The sequence below is a fragment of the Truncatella angustata genome, assembly GCF_020726525.1.
Source record: "Truncatella angustata strain MPI-SDFR-AT-0073 chromosome Unknown BKA67scaffold_1, whole genome shotgun sequence".
Classification (NCBI taxonomy): domain Eukaryota; kingdom Fungi; phylum Ascomycota; class Sordariomycetes; order Amphisphaeriales; family Sporocadaceae; genus Truncatella; species Truncatella angustata.
Window position 1 is genome coordinate 5,449,663 of NW_025763381.1, and position 19,986 is coordinate 5,469,648.

The 19,986-nt window shown below is 49.0% G+C and overlaps 7 protein-coding genes across 7 annotated transcripts; 4 read left to right on the forward strand and 3 right to left on the reverse strand.

The window, feature by feature from the left end:
* Nucleotides 1-340: 340 nt before the first annotated feature.
* BKA67DRAFT_589944 (ferric reductase like transmembrane component-domain-containing protein) lies at nucleotides 341-2,505 on the reverse strand (the record flags this gene model as incomplete). The annotated part of the gene is made up of 2 exons (XM_046104527.1): nucleotides 341-2,157; nucleotides 2,463-2,505. 2 exons carry the CDS (start codon nucleotides 2,503-2,505, stop codon nucleotides 341-343), a joined length of 1,860 nt encoding a protein of 619 aa, XP_045964674.1.
* A 174-nt stretch (nucleotides 2,506-2,679) lies between these two features.
* BKA67DRAFT_548368 (small secreted protein) lies at nucleotides 2,680-3,835 on the reverse strand. Its single transcript, XM_046101511.1, has one exon. It carries the CDS (start codon nucleotides 3,446-3,448, stop codon nucleotides 3,005-3,007), a length of 444 nt encoding a protein of 147 aa, XP_045964675.1. The 5' UTR covers nucleotides 3,449-3,835; the 3' UTR covers nucleotides 2,680-3,004.
* A 1,918-nt stretch (nucleotides 3,836-5,753) lies between these two features.
* On the forward strand, nucleotides 5,754-6,497 carry BKA67DRAFT_530640 (glutathione S-transferase; the record flags this gene model as incomplete). Its single annotated transcript, XM_046099271.1, has 2 exons — nucleotides 5,754-5,980; nucleotides 6,032-6,497. 2 exons carry the CDS (start codon nucleotides 5,754-5,756, stop codon nucleotides 6,495-6,497), a joined length of 693 nt encoding a protein of 230 aa, XP_045964676.1.
* Nucleotides 6,498-7,123: 626 nt separating this feature from the next.
* Nucleotides 7,124-9,524, forward strand: BKA67DRAFT_653720 (C6 zinc finger domain protein; the record flags this gene model as incomplete). The annotated part of the gene is made up of 5 exons (XM_046106424.1): nucleotides 7,124-7,224; nucleotides 7,295-7,603; nucleotides 7,666-7,693; nucleotides 7,749-8,282; nucleotides 8,331-9,524. The coding sequence occupies 5 exons, from the start codon at nucleotides 7,124-7,126 to the stop codon at nucleotides 9,522-9,524; spliced, it is 2,166 nt and encodes a 721-aa protein (XP_045964677.1).
* Nucleotides 9,525-10,800: 1,276 nt separating this feature from the next.
* On the reverse strand, nucleotides 10,801-12,814 carry BKA67DRAFT_589945 (major facilitator superfamily domain-containing protein; the record flags this gene model as incomplete). Its single annotated transcript, XM_046104528.1, has 8 exons — nucleotides 10,801-11,140; nucleotides 11,196-11,337; nucleotides 11,391-11,441; nucleotides 11,585-11,873; nucleotides 11,936-12,013; nucleotides 12,064-12,294; nucleotides 12,405-12,552; nucleotides 12,636-12,814. The coding sequence occupies 8 exons, from the start codon at nucleotides 12,812-12,814 to the stop codon at nucleotides 10,801-10,803; spliced, it is 1,458 nt and encodes a 485-aa protein (XP_045964678.1).
* Nucleotides 12,815-13,694: 880 nt separating this feature from the next.
* BKA67DRAFT_55672 (uncharacterized protein) lies at nucleotides 13,695-16,538 on the forward strand. Its single transcript, XM_046102178.1, has 5 exons — nucleotides 13,695-14,014; nucleotides 14,067-14,590; nucleotides 14,647-14,678; nucleotides 14,738-15,998; nucleotides 16,051-16,538. The coding sequence occupies exons 1-5, from the start codon at nucleotides 13,896-13,898 to the stop codon at nucleotides 16,212-16,214; spliced, it is 2,100 nt and encodes a 699-aa protein (XP_045964679.1). The 5' UTR covers nucleotides 13,695-13,895; the 3' UTR covers nucleotides 16,215-16,538.
* A 637-nt stretch (nucleotides 16,539-17,175) lies between these two features.
* BKA67DRAFT_548413 (uncharacterized protein) lies at nucleotides 17,176-19,877 on the forward strand. The gene is made up of 3 exons (XM_046101512.1): nucleotides 17,176-18,975; nucleotides 19,031-19,111; nucleotides 19,158-19,877. The coding sequence occupies exons 1-3, from the start codon at nucleotides 17,428-17,430 to the stop codon at nucleotides 19,530-19,532; spliced, it is 2,004 nt and encodes a 667-aa protein (XP_045964680.1). The 5' UTR covers nucleotides 17,176-17,427; the 3' UTR covers nucleotides 19,533-19,877.
* Nucleotides 19,878-19,986: the final 109 nt, after the last annotated feature.

Consider the following 19,986-nt stretch of genomic DNA (forward strand, 5'->3'; position numbering starts at 1 on the left):
TTGTCATCTTGGAATTCCGGCTTGCGCCCATCATCATCGTCATCTATAGTCGTCTAAGGTTGTATGAATTTCTAACGTTGTCCATAGCCACATCGCCTGCTGATAGATATCCGGCTGCTTTCATTCGTCAACGTGGCGCGTATGCAACCAGTCTTGTCGTACCGTCCAGTGCTTGACCGAAAGTGCTTCTTGCTCACCCCTCGTAGCATCGCCAAGAAGGCCACTTCCAGTTACCAGTTGCCCATCAGATGCGGCTTGTCGTCGACCCACGTCCGCTCTTTTTTCTTCTTTTTTTCTTTTTCTTTCCATGACTTAGCCAGTATGGATGCGCCTCACTGGACTACCATCCAAACTTCTCAACCCGCAAGTTGACCTTCGCACCCTGCCCCACAGCAGATGCGCATGCATTTCTCGCTGCTCTGTTCAGCGCATCCGGGCCGGACACAACCACACCTATTTCTGTGTCGGCCTGCAACGCGCTGCAGCTGAGCTCTCCAACGTAGCCGCCAACGTCCGGCCGACCGACTTCAACCGTTGGCTCGGGTATCGTAACGTGCACGCCAGCGCTAGACAGCTCGTCGAGTCTCTCTTGCGGCATCCAGCTGCGATGAGACCGCGAATGGATCACCCAGAGGAGGTGGATATGGCGGCCTTTGGATATGTGCCCGTGTGTATGCACCAGGTCCCAGACCATCGGGAACACAACTGCAATGCCAGATCCACCGGCCACCAAAACGGCCGTGTCCGACGCCAGCAGCATCTCAAGAGCATCAGCTGATCCATAAGGACCATCTACACGCACAGTGACTGTCGAGTTGAGACGTGCATGCCGTAATAAGTCGCCAGTGAAACCATCATGGGCTCGAATTAAGAGACTGAGCCATGCATGAGTCGTTTGCTCCTGCGAGCCCGATCCCGGAGCCGCAGAGGCAATGGTGAATGGATGGGCCTGCAGTGCGTGCGTGCGCCCGAGGCTGGGCACAGTGATGAATACATGGTCCATCGGCCTCCAGCCGTGAACGATGCTTTGACCGAACAACTGCTGATACCAACGCCTCCGAACTTGAGGCACATTCCAGTCTGCCGACAGCAAAAACGTCTTCCCGTCTTCCAGAATCTGCAAATCTGCCTGAATAGTGGCGGACTTGAGCACAAGCCTCCACACCAGCCGATCCGCGACGAATATCACCAGTGACGCCAGGACATATGGTCTTGCCGTCCAGAAATGCAGGTAACAGAACACCAACGCAGCAATCTGTAGCGTCACATGTGAAGCCAAGAAGAGCTCATACCATCGCTGGCGGAAACTGCCTAGCGACGTTAAGAAGAGAAGCTCATAAGATACGAAGGCGCCGATACCGAGCAGCACCAAGGGATGAAAGAAGAAATCCCAGAAGTTGCCGACTCTGAGCCACTCAACCTCGAAGAAAATATTGTCGAGAACCATGCCTACCGAGTGCACCACCGCCTCGAAGCACATCCACTCGCCGACGCGGCGGTGGAAAATGTTCAGCGCCTCGTATGAGTAGCCCGTCAGAAACTTGATCGGCTGATTCTTGGCTGCCAACAGGTACAGCAGTGGTAGGTTGACGATGAATATATAGCCAGCCCTGTCCGCAAATGGAAATGCATATTTGGGCAGCAACGAGCCGTCATAGAGATGGAGGAATATGTTGACGCTGATATAGCCGAGGACGAAAAGAGTTATTCCGTTCGCTGGTAGATGACGATTTACTATGGGTAGCGGTCGTGGCTGATACATTAGCCACGCACGGAGTTTCCGGCTCAGCCTGCTCCAATAAATTCTTGATGCCGGGTTCGTTGCTGTTCGGTGGCCCAGTAATGGCTGGCGTTCGACATCGGTATCGTCTGTCTTTCCGACTAGAGTGCTACTGGAAGAAGAAGACGGGATGTCGTCTCCGGAGCCATCGTCGCTCAATAACTTCCTATGCTTGCTGGAGCGGCAGATATTTACACCAGGTGCGTTTCCTGTTGGCTTTGCCAATATCCGCCTTCGCTGCGCATCACGAAACTTCTGGCGCCAGTGAATGACTGAAAATACCACTATAGTGGCTAAAATGACATAGTTGAACCACGAAGCGACCACGCGGCCATGAAGTATGTAGTAGATAAGTCTCTCCAGGTATTCGCGAGACTCTGGGTCATCGGGTATTTGGCGTTCGTTGGTAGAAATCGTATCATCATCGACCGGCGACAGCAATTTGTAACGATCAATATTGTTGTATTGCAGAATAGATCTGAGAAGTTCGTTCGCCCATCCTGCTGTAGAGTTATCCATATCCACGGTTCCACGGCAGGTTCAGGGAAAGGTGCACAAAACCTAAACCATCAGGTTGGGACTCTTCGCTTATCAGATTGAAACCGTCAGTCCCCGCCGACCGACGTCGCTTGGTGGGGGCGTCAGATGATTATCAATCTTATCTTTCGGATCTTCCCGTGACCGTCCTTGCCGCCCGTGCCGCTTGGAAGCCACCCGCTAGTCATTCTGCCAAGAGGGACTCATGATCAGAGATGAGTGTAAAGACAGGGCAAATGTATTTGCCATGTAAGTGTATTCGCCCTTGGTGCAGAATATCAGATAGCTATTCTTATGAAAGCCAAGCACCGATGTAAAGTACCCAAGGGTCTACTCATTGGCGCAGTACTAACGCAGCTTAATCAATTGTAAACTAAAGCATTATTTAAATCCTACGTACGCCACATCGATCGCTTGCATAGTTTCATGCGCGGTCTCAGAGTTCGCGATATGATGTGTTGTATAAATTGCATTGATATTGCCTCGGGTATATCTACACCATGTGCTGCACATATTCATGCAGTTCGAAGTACCTGAAGGAATGTTGCCGTAATTTTAACGCCAGGTTATGCATATGCTCATGTCGCCTTTCTCGAATCATCGCACTAGCTATGCGCATCCAAGCCATGCAATTTTCTCCTCCATGGATTTTATCATCGTACCTCCAATATTCCAACAACTTTTTTCTTAAGACAAGTTGGCGGGGGTGTAGCTCTGATCGGGGGTTACAACAGCGCCGTTGGCCAGCTGTGCATCAGTGTAAGAGGGCCAGACAATCAACTTGGTAGCAGTGTTGACAACGGAAAGCGTTGTGAAGCCGTTGTCAGCGCCAAACTGGTCGCTCCAGCCGGTGGTGACCTGAAAATCTCCGCAGGTCGCCGGGGCGGCCAGGCCAGTCTGGCTTGCCGGATGTCCGGAAACGTCGAACTTGCAAGCAGTAGCGGCGCCGGATTGGGTGTCAATGCCGAACTCCCATGTAGCAACAGAGTCGTCTGCGTTGACGGTGCGCTTGAGGGACTCGATGGTCCACTCGGCAGCTGCCATCATGGACTTGACCTCGGCGCGTGCCACAGAAGGGGCGGCGAGGGCCACGGAGGCGAAGAGAGCAGTGATGGCGGTAGAGAATTGCATTGTGAATGTTGAAGGCTGTTGCGTTGGTTGTGTTGAATTAAGGTATTAATTTTTTAAAGAATGGTTTACTTGGGTTCTTTGTGGTAGAAAGATGTCCTGATTGTGATAAATAGGATTGGGAAATCTGAGCGGAATTACAATCATTTATATATGAGGCGTCTCTAGACCAGCTGGGATGTCCATCGTGTTTGACTTCATCTCAATCTGGGCATGACCACCTATTTCGCGGCTATACGGGCGTAGTGGTGACGGAGGGGAGTTGTAAGGCGTACGATCATGCCTTGCGTCGAACGGTGGAATCCTCCGGGACTGGCACGGGATATTACACGAGATGATCGGCACCGGGGGCACTCAAAAACTCTCGTGTTCATCGAGTCGATACTACCGTGGCCCCGGTTTTTAAAGACAGTGGGTGACTGCAGTCCATTTTAAAAACAGTGGATGGCCTAGATTTGCCGAACGGCCGCTAGCCCAGTCCCATGCGGCATTGGTTAAGCATTGACTTGCCATATAATTTGTTGAATCGCTTTGCCCCGTATTTACGCACGCACAGTACCTGAGAGGAACAATTTCCTTGAATATATTATCATCTCTCTGTAACACTGGCACCTACTCCAGAACCCTGTAGAGAATAGCATTCGCTGGGCTCCCAAAGCCGGGGCACCCGACACAAACAACAAGAATGCATTATGTAACGGACGATGGTGCATCAGAAACGTATATGACAGGATTGCCGTTTGCGGACGCGCAGTTGATACATAAGATACCGTACGGAGCTCTTATCTGTGCAGATATGCCGCCTCGCTTAAAAATAGGGAATCATTTGTGCAGTTAATTTCACTTTCGGAAGCGCTTCTCAATGATGAGCTATTACATCGATGAAATGATGACTTAATGCCCTGGCGCACCGTCCTTTTATGTTGAGGTAACCTTGGTAGATACCGTACTGTCAAAACAAAAGCCCCTGGCATTCCGTCAACTCATAAAGTCAAATTGTACCCAATTACGTAGCGGCCGCATGAGGTCTAAATACTTGATCAAAACTCCTTTCGAATGTGGTGATATATCGACAGTTGAAAGTCCGATAAGTGGTAAGCTACTCTTTTCACCACAATGATGCCAGTGGTAGTCGAGTTTCAAAGAGAGAACCAGTGAGCTGGTCGAACTCTTCAAGTCGCAGAATGGTTTGTCGGCCCCACAAGCTCGCAAATGGTTGTTGGCCCTGGTGCGCCGTCGTAATATGATGGGAGACGAAGATATCCCCGATTCCTCCTCATGCGTCCTAGAGCTTACTCGACTATACTCTTGATTTTCATGTTCCAGCTCCGGCAGCCCAATATATGAAACGATACCTGAGTAGTTTGTTGGTGGTAAAGGATTTTGAAGGATTCGAAAACTGACGAGAAGGTCGGAACGGCTGTATTTTGGGCGATACTTTGACTGCTCATGACCGCTATATCAGTTCAGAGGCAATACTATCATTCAGATGGGTGAGTGTACCGCAGGCCCCGCCTCCTAGCGCTCCTAATTGCCTATTCCACAATTTCAACCGCAGCCAATTCATTTTTCAATGTACATCAGTTCAATAGGACATCTCAACGTCTCGTATATTGTCAGAGCTGTGACGTTGCTGATAATGGGACATGAATTCCATCTGACTGCAGAAAGGTATGGATGCTTCGCATCGGTCACACAATTTTGGCCTCAGCAACTAGCTCGTCGACCAACCTTGACGAATGAAGCGGCGGACACAACAATTGGCGCCGTGTCCAAAATAACGAGCTAGTCTCCATAGCAGTTCATCTTCTAGTATTAGATCTGATCTACATATGCGAACATTATATTGTTTTTTCCAATATTGTCATACCAGTATTTTGTCTACCTTACCCTCCTCAGTTTCCTCCTCAACGTTTCCAAAGTTCAATCAAAGTCCGCAGCATGGAGGGTAGTTCTCTCATGTATTATGCTGTTCAGCATATCGTGACAAAGTTGCGCCAATTTCGGTATTATAGACTAGCTGGTATGGCACGCAAATCAACCCAAATCAAGCCTTGGGTGCGTTCATCTTAACACTAGATCCCGTGGCTGCTGCACACTAAACCATTGGCGTCCATCCAAACATGGCATTATTGGCAGTAGAAACGTCATCCCCATAAACTAAAGTCACGGCAATGATGTGTGTTCCGTAGCCCCGGCAATGACAGGAATAGAAATAGGCCATTAATGTCGCACTTGATATCATCTAAGAAACCAGTCTACTACTCTACCACTTCGATAGCGAGACAATCTGTGTTAGTGGAACAAAATGTCCCAGCCTGATATCACTGTATACTTTCTGGGCGCTTCCCGCGCCATTCGTGCGACATGGCTCCTCGAAGAGCTTGAGTTGCCATACAATCTAGTATACTCGAACCGAGCACCAGACGGTCTTGCACCTCCTGAGTTTAAAGAGAAAATCCCAGCACTTCTTAAAAAGTCTCCCACCATCAAAGATGGCGACATCGTGGTACAGGAAAGCGGAGCGATCATGGAGTGAGTTGAAAAGTTCCCAAAATTCATATTCGACTGACTTACGTCCATAAGTTATATCATCGAGAAGTACGACAGTAAGGGCAAAGTGCAATCAAGTGACCCCAAAATACGTGCAAAGACCCGAGAATGGGTGCATGCAGCTGAGGGCATGTTTGCGCTCCACGGTATTGCAATCCTGTATGCACGTTGGATGCTTCCAGAGGACTCCAGAGCTGCCTTGCCAGAGATGGAGGAGAAACTGTCGAGAAATGTACGCAACGACCTTGGTTGGATTGAGGGGCATCTCAAGCAGCAGGGGACTCGGTTCCTCATGGGCAACACTGTCTCCGTAGCCGATATCATGATGCAGTTCAGCATCGAGATCATCTACGCGAGGAAACTGGGTCTCAACGCTCAGGAAGCAGGCGAAGAGGGCGGGGATGGGCGATGGCCAGAAACCAAGAAGTGGTTGGATCGCTGCATGGCGACAGATTCCTTCAAGCGTGCTGTCAAGAAGTCAGGCTACACTCTGCACTAGACAGGCCGGTTTGAGATCTGATCCAATGCAGACTCTTGGTACTCTTATTAGTGGCAATGATCAGTAAGACAATCAAATTTCCAAATCCACATTGGTCACAGCTGTAGGGGTTGGAAACTTGGGCAGTCATTTCCAGGAGCCAGAAAGAATAACGACACGATATCAGTGTTTAGCTTCGTACAAACGGAAGCAGTAAGCCTCCTTACAAAGCAGCATGACAGATAATTGCCATGGTTTTATGTGAAATAGGTTGCGAAATCAAAAACAACCCGCCCTGATATCGCAGTTCGTCATTGGTTTGCTTGTGAAACATGCACCAACTCCATGGACATGGTCTGCATTGCATCGCAAGCTATGTCATAACTGCTGTATGAGAGAAGACGATTTCGACCAACTCATTTTCAGGACGTCAACATATTTAAGCACAGCTTCTTATCCTCTCCCGCCATATACGAAAGCTCTTGCAATGATGATAACCGCATTTAGCCGCTACCAAGTTTAGCGAAATACGCTAGTGGACATTTCAATTGTCCGAGGCCATTCTGAGATGGGCTTGGTCTCATATGTGTGGCTTGCTTTGTTTGCGAATTTGAGAATACCATGATCATAACCAATGCCAAGCAGCAATGTCGTCGGCGCTTCCACTGCCGGAACAGCAAGATAACGTCAGGCCGCGGCGTGTTCTCGCATGCGTGTTGTGCCAACAACGCAAGGTCAAGTGTGACAAGTAATCTCGAAACCTATGCTCCTCGCACTTTCGTGCGATTGGTACACACGAGAGCTAACGTTCATTTGAGGAAATTTCCATGCGAAAACTGCGTCAAAGGTAATGCGCAGTGCATCCCAGCGACTGCGACCGGTCCTGGCCAACGTCGGCGCAGATTCCCCGAGCGGGAGTTGTTGGATCGCTTGAGGTATTACGAAGAACTGCTTCGACAAAACAACATTCAGTTTGAGCCTCTGCATGGATCTACAGCCGGATCTTCACGTCCAGACGAGGGACTCAGCTCTGGGCAGATAATAGAAGACGATGGTCAGCCTGCCAATCCAGCCTCGGAAATCGATCGTTCCTCGAGCCAGAAAACGACGATTAAATCGGAGCCCGTGTAAGCTAGTTTATAGCCTTCTTGGTACTGTAAAGATATTTCAAGTAGTTAACCGTATTCAGGAACTTTTGGCGAGCTCTGAGTAAGAAGGTAAAAATTTGGGTCTACCGCATACGTATGGCATGTGCTGACAGTTCTTGGTCAGAATTTGGGTCTCGAGGTCGATGATGACAGTGGCGAAAGCGACAACGATATCCTTGGTGAGAACAGAGGGCTGTCAAATGCCAAAGGCTATCTGCACAGGGCCGGGATTAGAAAGGCGTGGAACCGTACTTTCAGTAACAAAGATAGTGAGCACCTCTTACTCGGCTCATCTCCGAGCAATGTGGATCTTGCGACACTGCACCCTGAGCAGGCTAAAGTCTTCAAACTGTGGCAGATCTATCTTGATAATGTCGACCCAATACTCAAGGTCACACATTCTCCAACCTTACAAGCACGTATTATTGACGCACTCGGCGATATCACAGCTATTGATTCTGCGTTGGAGGCCCTCATGTTTAGTATATACTGTGTGTCTATTTTGACTCTCGACGAAAACGAGTGCCGTTCCCTGTTCGGCCTGCCACGGAATGACCTTCTGTCGAGCTATCAGTTCGCGTGTCGGCAAGCGTTACAAAATTGCCACTTCTTAAGGACCAGCGATAGAGACTGCTTGACAGCGTTGTTCTTATATCTAGTAGGCTTGATCATATCTAACTCAAGGGGTCATGCCTGACGCGTGCAGATCTCGGTCCGGAGCGAAACAGATCCTCGGTCAATGTCTTCAATGTTTGGCATTGTTATTCGTACCGCGAAACGTATGAGTATTCACGATGAATCTTCTTATACCAAGTGTGCTCCGCTAGAAGCTGAGATGCGCCGACGCTTGTGGTGGTCGATAGTTAACTTCGACAATCGTATCTGCGAAATGTTCGATCATCAAAACTCGACACTATCACCAACATGGAATTGCAAAATTTTGCTGAACGTCAATGATTTTGAGTTTCGAGCCGAGATGAAGACTACGCCCACAATTCATGGAAATCCAACCGAGGCAATCTTTGCCGTTGTGCGAAGCGAGCTGGGTGATTGTGTCCGCCACAGCCTCTACCACCTTGACTTTATCAATCCATTATTAAGGGCCATGGTTAAGGGCGTGAAAGACTTGGACGCTTTGGAGAAAAGGATAGAAGCCACTTATCTCGCACACTGTAATCCTGAAAACCCGCTTCATTTTATGACGATTTGGTGGGCGCGCAGCTATATCGCAAAGTGTCATCTGATGGAGTATTATTCGAGATCAACGGAGAAGGCCCCGATTGCCCAGGGTACACGAATCACGGTCTGCGCGTTGAGAATGCTTCAATACGATACCAAGCTAATGACCTCGCCCCTCAGTAGAGGATATCGCTGGTTCATCGAGTTCCACTTTCCGTTTCCAGCCTACATGCACGTCATCCAGCGTCTCAAGGCGAGACCGGATGCAGATTACGCTGATGAGGCTTGGAGAGCAATGAGTGAGAATTACGAAGCACGTATCATGAACGAAAAGCGGGACAAAGGTTCTTTGATTGTTATCTTTTCCGCAATAGTGCTCCAAGCGTGGGAGGCACGTGAGGTACTATTTCGACAGCAAGGCAAGCAGTCCGAAACCCCACGGATTGTGACGGATCTTAGATCCAGACAAAAGCCAGCCGAGCCGTTTCAAGAGCAAGGCGAGCAAAGCCAAACTCATGAGAGCCTCGGAGGTCTGAATATAGACGACTTTCCACCACAAATGGATACGGACGCAGGCATGCCATACGGCAATGGAACATTTGGCATGATGAGTTCAGCATCCTGGGGTTATCCTAATATATCTGGGCATGGAACAACACATACCGGTGTACCCCATTTCGATTGGACGAGTATGGATTGGACGTACCCGCAAGGCACATAAAGCATCACTCATTGAATACACCAAAATGGTGTTCCAGAGTGAATAACCCCTAATGTGGAAAACGTTGTAAACTGTATTTACACCACTCATATTAGTTATTTTCGTACAAACAAACTCAACTTCGTTACCGATGGAAACAACCAAATGTGTGAACTCATTGCACCATAGCCCATGTATGCAAAAAGCTGTTTACGTTCCAGCTTGGTACGTGTGTCAAGGAGGCATGGGTTGTTGAAGAGAGTGTCAAATCTGTTCGTCATTTGTTAAACGCTTTGCGATCAGCTATGAATGATGCTACCGTTCGCTCAAGATTCACAAGAGACCCACTGCAGTCTGGTTGCTGCATTGATACCAGGGCACTTATGTCGCTATCTTGTTAACTTGTCTTCTCGGACTCGACAGCTTTCTCTTATCAACCAATATCGCGAACCACTTCCCAAAGGAAAGCAAGCCGACCCACGACCAGTTCACCACCTGTCGAAGCAGCCAAGGGGTCCTAATCAAGTCGAGAACGGTCGGCATGAAATCATAGAGCCTTCTAATGACCCTAGATAGGTTCACTCAGTTCATAGAAACTCTCAACTCTCTTGCTCAATGAGCAGGAGAAACGAACCATCTAGTATTCATTTGTCAACGTATTAACGTGGTAAGTTGGAACTAGTAGCAAAGGGGGCCTTGATCACATTGGGCGAACTGCCAGTGTTCTTAGCATCGACAAATTTGCGGGCATACCCAGATCTGTAGAAACATGTTCGCACCGAAGTTAGAACGGCTGCAAACAAGAATTTCTTCATCCCCAAGAGATTATATGACCAGCTACACAGCTCGGTCTCGAACATATAGAGGTCTCCCTCAAGCTCCATGGGATTATTAGCAGGCATGATGAACCCAGCAAGCGAGTGGATGGAATGTGTTTGAGCGGAATAAAGCGAGAGTGCCTGGCCTACAAATTTGTCCCACATGAAAAATTTCCCATAGTGGTGTCGAATAATTATTACTGGGTATCGGCGAGTAGAATTATGTTTTCCACAGTATTGAGTATGTTTGTGCATGCTGAATGAAATCCTGCGACAGGTCTGAAGAAGGAAGTCGCATGTTGGCTAGTTCGAACCTACATTAGATGTGTCAAGATGAACGAGAAACGAAATGAAGAAACAGCAAGAAAGTTGCGATTATTCATGTTAACTTCATACTGGCTGACTGACTTCTGGGACTTTGCCAAACTCCTACTACCAGTATAGATAGGCTTCTCTCTACTTGAACAAGGTTAACTCTGTCAAGGCTCAAAAACAAATTTTTCCCGAAGCTTTCTGCCGTACCGATAGAAAAGCCAGGGGACCGGAACAAAAGCTAAGCATAAGAACCCGAGAAGTGAATTACCCCATCCCAGTCCCAGTGACGCATACATCGGCGGACCGGCTAAGGTAAGGAATGCGCCGGATAGCGTCCTTAGCACCGCGCTTGCTGCCAGTGCTGATGCCGCTGTTTGTGGACCGAAGGCGTCGACGATATAGATCTGAGCAGGCATCATCACGAAGAGTGCCCCTATGCCAATGACAGATGATCCGATGATAGGGACTATCCAGTGGACCTGGTACTGGGCAGACCAACCATACCTGCTAGAATGTTACTCAAACCAACTACGTCTCATAGTTTTCGTGGAGAACTAACCAAAAGAAGCCCAATCCAGTTATGGGAGAAACCCACATCATTGGCGGCAATCGCATTTCGGGCGTGCCCTCACCGTCACCCTTCAGTCGCTTGTATACTCTGTCACTTGTGGCGCCAAAGCCAACAATGCCAATACCCAATCCTTTGCAACACAGGTCAGCATATCGATGCAACAAGTCATATTTGATGGCTCACCTATTCCGAGACCAAGGTAAGCAAGCCCTGAAATTTGAACACTGAATCCATCTAAAAACAAGAACTAGTCAGTGTCTTTTCTTGGCACATATGAACATCGAAGCAGTCCGAAAGTGCCGGTTTGCGACGTATTTTGCTGAGAGATACCTAAATCGAACTGGAAGATAGGAGCCACAGGAAGTTTGACTACTCACATTGAGTTTCGAAGACCATGGGAAATGTCGTGAACAATATGTAGATAAGACTGAAAACAAGAGCACTAAACAGCGAAAGCAACGTGACCACTGGCGAGAAGAGGAGTAGCCGTGTTGGTCGTAAGATGGCTCGCAAGAGAATCTGTTTCGTAGTCTGGTTGATTTGGCCCTTAGCTACGAGGTATGTTTTACCAGAGGCCCGTCTTAGCTTGGCGGCTTTGCGCTGCAGGAGAATTGTAGCGTTTGTCTCCTTCATGACAAATATCGATACGATGAACACCACTCCCGCCTTATGATGTGTTAGCTATGGTTCGATATATGGATCCACATAAGATGCAGGTTTCATCATACCAGGATAGAAATTATCCAAAATGCCCAACGCCATGACAAGCGCTGGGCAACGAAACCACCGATTATGGGACCCACCACCTGCAAGACCTTAGTTTCCTGATCAGAAGGCCAGTGGTAGTTTTACAAACCGGGCCCAACAGAGGACCTAGCGCCCATAAAGCCATAGCCTTTCCTCTTTGCTCGGGTGTTGTTATGTCTGCTATAACAGCTCCACCAACCGTCATTGGTGCCGAACAGGCACACCCGGCAAGGAATCGAAATACGAAGAACATTGCGCTGCTCGTACTCACGGCGCAACCGATTGTGAAAGCAAGGAATATCACGTTACAAACTTGGTTTATGATAAGTCGTCCATATACCTGAGAAACAGCAAGAAGTCAGTCATTCTGTTCAAACAAGGCATACAGGGGTTCTGGTCTCCATCTAAGCCGAGGAAGATGTGGGCTAGGGATCTCAGGAAGTTACACACCTCAGAGAGCGGGCTAATCAAGATAGGGCCGAGTGCGAATCCTACGAGATATATGCTGACAGTGAATGCGGCGAGGACGTCGCTCGTGATGCCAAATTCGTGTACGAGTGCCGCAGCTCCAGGAGCGAACATGGTCGACGCTAGGTTACTGAATCGCAAGTTAGAACGCAGTGTTGTTACAGAACACAAGGCGTGTTCACCCAATGTACAGTCGTTCCAGGTGGTACTGACCCGTATAATGTGAAGATGCTGATGAGCACAACATGAGCGTTCCTCTTAAGACTCGACCAGTTTAGTGGGTTGTTGATATCGTCCGGTCCGTCCCAGTCAACAACAGTGTCATCGTGAACCTTCTCATTGAGTACGTTGCCATTTTCTGAGCTTGGCTCAGAATTGACCACGTCAGCCATGGCGATGATGGTTTTGTGCAAACTCGTGGATACAAACGCGAATAGCCTATCAAGAATATCGTAGTCGATGCCCAGGAATGATGGCGCTGTCTCTAACGTGATTTGTCTGTCAACTCCAGATAACTTCTCTTATAGAACTGAACTATGAGAGCGGTTCATTTGACATGCCAATTTTGCCTTGTAAGAACTGAGATTTGTGTACTTTGATGCAAAATCCCATGCCGTACCTCGTAGAAAGCGCAATATGTTATCGGATCATCGGGGACTGGGGATCGGACGTACGGACGATGGACGATGGACGATGCTCCCGCAAATCATTTAAACATCAGCATCAATATTAGTGTTTGAGTTTAAATGAACCAATCTGCGATATTCGACTGGCCGTGGGGAACAAGGACGGAAGGTTCAAGGGGGCGTCGAAGGATAAGATTCGAAAAACCATACGCAGTGATTGTTTGTTTGTTTGTTGGTTTGTTTGTACTACATGTTGCGAAGGAACGTCTGAGGGGATCGGAATGAAGCGACCACAAGACCTTCTCACTTCCCATATCCCTTAAAAGAAATTGTAGCCGTGTTGCGGCCACCTCGACGTTACACAGTATCAATCAGTTAACCAATAGACCGGTTGTGGCTTGTACTGCATCATCTTGGTTGTCTGAGCCTTTATTCGAGACGGATGGTCATCGAGCATATTTCCAGCCAGCATATTTTTTTAATACTAATGGTCACACATATATTTCACTGATTATGAAGTACCATTCTCGTATGCAATGCTGCTCGTGTCCAAACTTTTATTTAACCGGGTGGTCTGCGAGGATGCTTTGAAACAAGGACCTACCGTCAGATCGGAGGGTGGGACGGATGATCGGAGGGTGGGAATATTTAGCGGACGTAAGTGCTAAATTGTAAGCACCAGCTCCAAAACGAATACTTTCAAGATGAGCACTACGCCTCACTTCAACGGACGGTCCAATCTTGCAAGCAAGGATACAAACCGGATCATCATTATCATTATCCGTCCATTCTCTTCTGCTTGTTTATCACTGTCCTCCGACTATCCTTCTGTGGCACGTTGTCAAACATGATGTCGGAGGATGAGAGACGAAATGCTGAGGCCGGCCAAGCAGCGCGGCCTCGACCTCCACCTAATCGCCGACGTGACAAAGCCCAATTGAGTTGTAACCTGTGCCGACGAAGAAAGTATGGCAGTACTACACCCGAATGGTTCGCGATCATAACTTACATTACGCAGGCTGAAATGCGACCGTGTCCGTCCATCATGTGGAAATTGCGTCAGGCGCAGGGTGGAATCACAATGCATCTTTCCTGCTCATAGCACGTTGGAGTCGGGAAGACAAGTGGAAGCTCTCCCCACAACGGCCAATACGCTCGAAAGACTCCGCCAGCTGGAAGAGAATGTCGTGAACATGATGCAGAGGCATGGGCCTTCGGAGCATGTGCTTGAATCGAATGCGCTACTCACTCCCGGCTCTAGTGCAAGCAATGGCATCACAACAGACGACGAACCAATGCGAGAGCACACTGGTACGACTCCAGATTGCTCGAATTGGTCTTCTATCCTCCAATGGCTACGCAACAGCTCAGGCTCAAGGCTCGGAAATGCAGCTCGTGTCGAGCAACGGTGTTCCGGGCCTTTGCTGTTATACGGCTGCCCGCCAGCCACAAGTATAGAAGAATTATTGGAATGCCTCCCGCCAAGACACCTAGTGAACCGACTGATATCCAATTATTTCAATGGGCTAGACTTGTCCTCTGGTACGTTATTACCACGAATACTGACGTGCAATCTCGCTGATTGTTTTTGCAACCAGCTATCGTACATGGTCCCGAATTCCTCAAGGAGGTAGGGTGTTCCGATTTTTCCTTAACATTCGAGGCCTCTGTCGACTCATAAGTCATTAGTATGAGAACTTTTGGGACAACCCGACCGCCGTCGCCCCGTTCTGGCTTGCGTTACTGTATGCGATGCTATGCACATCCATTCAATTCCAAATAGCCAATCCAGAAAACCCCGTACTCACCGAAGAGGTCTTAGGCCCTTCCTTCGATCAATACAAGGTGAAAGTAGTTCAATGTCTCATGTTTGGCGGCTATACCAACGGAGGCCCGTACGCGATACAGGCTTTGATGCACTACGCCATTGTGGAGCTCTTCGTAATGAAAGACGCTGATACTGGAGTCTGGGTGCTCGTGGGCATCCTGGTCAATGTGGCTATGAAGATGAGCTATCACCGTGACCCGGCCTGTTTCCCTAACATATCTCCTTACGAGGCTGAAATGCGACGGCGGCTCTGGAGATCAATTGCGGTTCTTGACAGTGCCATATCTGAGTCAGTGGGTGTGCAGCGCTTGATGAGGAATGTTAACGATGTTGCAGAGCCGCGGAACTTACTAGACTCTGATTTCGATTCCAACACAACTGTACTACCTCCTGCGCGTCCTGACACAGAACCCACACCAATGCTTTACTGTCTGGCCAAAGGAAGAGCATTGGCGGTGTTTGGGCAGGTGACCGACCTGGTTACTGCTAGCCGATTATGTCCTTACACCGAGGTCATGAGTGTTGACTCAATCCTTGCCAAAGCGTGTTCGGAGGTACCGGTGTGCTACAAGTGGAAGCCTTTATCACATTCCATCACCGACTCTGCACAGATTATCTGTCGTAGAATGTACCTCGAAATTGTGTACCTTAAAGCTCGAATGGTCCTGCACTTGAAGTACGTTGTACAGTCGAAGAACCCGAATCAACACGCGTATTCACGCAGTACGATTTTCGAAGCGATCACTCGGCTGCTCGAGCTCCATCACATTTGCGACGAAGAAACTCAACCGTCTGGTCAGCTTTTCTCAGTGCGATGGCGCTATCTGATTGCAGTTCATCAAAACTTTCTACTTGCCAGCATTGCGGCTTGTTTTTTTCTCGAGCACAACAAATCAGACTTGAGTCATGAGAATCTCGAAACCCTGAAGGAGCTCTGTCGCAAATCCCAGGGCATCTGGATCCGTGCTAGCAGGTCATCGACAGAAGCCATGAAAGCTGCAGAAGCCTTGCGCATTGCTCTCGATGACCTCGGAGGTCCTGATATATCGTTGCCGTATCAAGAATCGCCAGTTCCAGGTCTTGACCCTGCTCCAGGCGGCTGGGAAAGCTCATATCTCCCCGGTAGGTTTTCGGTATCCCCTTTGCGAGACGGCTACTAACCTTACATGAATAGGATATTTTGGCGGATTTGATTTACCGTTCCCATATATCAACCTGTTTGATGGACTGTCAATACCTCCCACCCCTTACACCACCCCGGACACTTTGCTGGTTCCTCCAGTCACTGGTCAATCCGGCCATTACTTAATTCATAATTCGTGGGTTACAAGTCCTTGAAGCCGGCTATCTACCGTTTCTCCATGATACCAGAGTCAGGATGCGTCAGAGTGAGCCAATGAAGCCAGGCTCTATCCAACCACCCTGCTATTATATGGCGGTTGGGTATAATCGTATGCTTTGCTATTTGACGGAGGAGGATACGATGTGATAGGCTTTTGCAACATTAGCTGTCTAGAATAATAATAAGGGCATTGTGGTAACCACCGCGAAAGCCCGTGTGCTCCTTGCTGAACCAGCCGGGATAGATGTGTTTTGGCTGCGTTGCCGCTATCAAGAATATTCGAGACTGCGTCTCATCTTAATCGCACTTGATGTGTCGGGTTACACACGGGGGTGAGGTGATGTCAGTGATTACTCTCCCCGTTTCATGCGACAAGCAGGGAATGAGAGCGTCTCTCCGAGTGGATGGGGATGATGAACCTTGCTCTTAAAAGGCCTGTTAACTATCAATACCGATGTACATGGTACCACGTCCTGCTCAAGAATGAATTCATCATGCGACGACTTGTGTAGCTCCTCGAGTACTGGATTAGTTAAGATAGCTTAAGTGACCACTATATAGATGAGGTTAATTCCAAGCAGGATATAGTATGTACCCTCGAATGCCACAGACACGACACTTCAGTTTGGCATGCCCACCCCCACATGTCGAGAGGTAAAAACCTTGACCCTGCATATCCCGAAGCGGTGGGACCAAAGGGGGTTCGAAGGGGTCTAACGTTAGCCGGACGGTCGTCGGCCATGGTAAGCAGCAAGGTAAGCAGGCAAGGTACCCAAAGGTTACGGAGCCCGCTGGAACTGGAACTGCGGGCTCGGCAGCGGGTCACACGTCTAGACGCCAGGCACGAACGGAGTAGCCATTGACAGTTACCGTTATAGGCTAGGATTAGCGGGATCAACTGTCAGCCCTGAGGTCGGTCCCGGAAGAGCCCCGCCATTCAACCTCTTGAGTTCCCCAGTGCCTGCTCTGATCATCATAATTTTGACACATCTTTCCCGTCCGACAGATTTACAACTTCACCCCGCCCATATTCTACCCGTGATTTGCTCGCGCGGGCCGCTGGTTTGTGAATCTGTCAAGGCAGACGGGGCGAGAAGAATGGATGGGCGCTGCATACCGCTCTTGGGCCCGCAGTGAGCGCGTGAGCAGCAGCATAAGCAGCATTAGCATTAGCAGCAGCAGAATTGCGAACCCAGATGAGAAAGAGACATGGATCCGACAGCGACGCAATTCCAATCTCCCGGATTCCTGGTTCACGGCCTCCATCCGGCCCCAACTCAGCCCGACAATCAGAACCCTCATCTTACTCTCCATCACAATGTCTCAGTCCCAGGCCCAGTCTCGGTCTCGGCCCCTCCTCCGCACCACTTTCCCCTACCGACTCTTCCGTCCCATGGCGACGTGAACCTCGGCGTGCTGGGCCCGACCAACTCGTCCGTCGTCTATCCGCACCCACATCCACACTCCCATTCCCACTCACATACACATTCACATTCGCATTCGCATTCGTATTCTCATTCTCATTCTCATACGCGCCCGCTTCCCCATACTCACTCACTGCCCGAGTTGCAACATTTATCGACCGGACCAACTGTGCCAATACTACAACCGACTCCTCATCAACGACACTCACTGGATGCGCCGCCTCCAATCATTACCAACCCTTCTCTTCCGCCCCCTCATCCTGTTCCTCCTGCTCCTCCTCCCCCGCCGCCGCCGCACTCTGCACCGCCAACTCATGGAGCCCCAGGCACTCGCGCACCGCCGTACGGCATGGTGCCCCCCAGTCCTGTCACTCCGATCACCCCCACGTTAGCTCAGCTGCAACAGGAAGACGACTTCGTAGCTCCATCTACGAATGACTCTTCCTCGCTCGCAGCAGAACCTGCTGAGAACAGGCCGCATGGCCAACTAGTGAACAGGATAGTCGTCGATCCACCCAATCTAGACGCCTGGCGCGACAAGCTGTTCGATGTCAATGATATGATCCTGTTGACCAATGACGAGTTCGAGATCTACTTCCCCCATATCGACAACGTCTACTCCCATCGTTCAACCCAGAAATACAAACGGAAGCCTTTCGTCTCACACTATTGGGACTGCCGCATGAAAGGCCGTCCGCCTGGGACACCCAAGTCCAATGATCCATTGAAGAAGAAGCGGAAGCGGAACGCAAGAGAGCGAGACTTGTGCGACGTTAAGATCAAGATTACCGAATATTTCCCTGGCGCCACTTTACAGCTTGACGATAACTCAGGCGCCTTCTCCACTCCGCAACAGTTCTTTGATTCCAATGGGATGCAGCCGGGCGCCAACGGCGACAAGTTCTGGACCATCCAGCGTGTCAATGGGAATGGCGGTAATGGAAAAGGAGACGGGGTTGCCGGTCCTCACAAGCACACCCTAGCCAAGAGTGATGAAATAAAGAAGTCCACTGTGCAGAGATACGTCAATATGCAGAAGAGAGAGGCTAAGAAGACTGTGAAGCCTCTGCAGAGGAAGGCCTCGGGTAACGCCCTAAATACGGCCCGGAAACATGCCAAAGATCACGAACTGAAGCTATATGGCGCCTGTTTCTGTCCCTTTTCTCAACGCGTATGGATCGCTCTGGAAGTTAAGCAAATGCAGTATCAGTACTGCGAAACGGACCCATATAAGCGGCCGACTCAGCTACTCGAAGCGAACCCTCGTGGGACAGTTCCAGCCATACGGGAAGGAGAATGGGCTTGCGGTGAAAGCTCGATCATTCTTGAATACGTGGGTTCAGTTTCCATTTCACCTTACGTCATTTCAATCACTAACTTCTTTGTAGCTTGAGGACCACGATAAAGGGGTGCCACTGTTGCCTACTGATCCACGCCTAAAAGCAAATTGCAGGTTGTGGATAGACCATGTAAGTACATGGTTGTGTTTCCGTGAGGTTATACTGACTCGTTCAGATCAACTCAAAAATTGTGAACTCATTTTTCGGACTACTCCGAGCTGCGGATTTAGCACCGCAAGTCGAGTATCAAAGTAAACTGCAAACCGACATCTTAGCTCTAGTGCAGGCAGCTGACGAGCGAGGACCATATTTTCTTGGTGCAGACTTGTGCCTAGTGGACATCCACTTTGCACCATTCGTGCTTCGTCTGTCACGTATGCTGACAGACCTTCGCGGCTGGAGTCAGCCTCTGATGCATACGCGTTGGGATCAATGGGTTCAGGCTATTGAAACGAACCCGCATATTCAAGCTACCACGAGCAACAAGGAGCTTTATCTTGAGACGGCCGATCTCTTCTTGGCTGGCCAACATCACAGTCATCTTCTCTAAATGGAACCTTTCACGCCTATGTGGGCACGAAGATTTGGACACATAGAACGAATTCTGCTGTATATATTCATAGCGATTTAGAAACAATAAAAAGGCGGTCTTTGGGGGAAAGCGGTGGAGGCTCGAGCATAGAATGGCTTTTGGTACCGGCGTCACGGCGTTTTGGATTTGGATAGATACCGGCCAATTAGACGTACACATATTCAACCCTGTTAAGCTTTCGTTTTCATTTTTGGTAACTATTATCTTGTGAGGTTTTCAATTCAAAAGCCCTACGAATTGTATATTTTGATTTCGTGTCTTAATAGACGGGGAATACTAATAGATTGGCCGTGGGAAGATACACACACATATATATATATATACATATAATATGAATTGAGTGAACACGTTCATCTGCAGCTACTGCTTGAATACATATGTTGAAGTTCATCAACGGTTCGTTTCTGTATAG

Bases quoted from the DNA above. Each gene is read 5' to 3' on its own strand.
- BKA67DRAFT_548368 (XM_046101511.1), bottom strand. From the start codon at position 3,448: ATGCAATTCTCTACCGCCATCACTGCTCTCTTCGCCTCCGTGGCCCTC.
- BKA67DRAFT_55672 (XM_046102178.1), top strand. From the start codon at position 13,896: ATGATGTCGGAGGATGAGAGACGAAATGCTGAGGCCGGCCAAGCAGCG. The intron at 14,591-14,646 runs GTACGTTATTAC...TTTTGCAACCAG, and splicing joins TGGGCTAGACTTGTCCTCTG to CTATCGTACATGGTCCCGAA. The intron at 15,999-16,050 runs GTAGGTTTTCGG...TTACATGAATAG, and splicing joins GGAAAGCTCATATCTCCCCG to GATATTTTGGCGGATTTGAT.
- BKA67DRAFT_548413 (XM_046101512.1), top strand. From the start codon at position 17,428: ATGGATCCGACAGCGACGCAATTCCAATCTCCCGGATTCCTGGTTCAC. The intron at 18,976-19,030 runs GTGGGTTCAGTT...ACTTCTTTGTAG, and splicing joins GCTCGATCATTCTTGAATAC to CTTGAGGACCACGATAAAGG. The intron at 19,112-19,157 runs GTAAGTACATGG...TGACTCGTTCAG, and splicing joins GCAGGTTGTGGATAGACCAT to ATCAACTCAAAAATTGTGAA.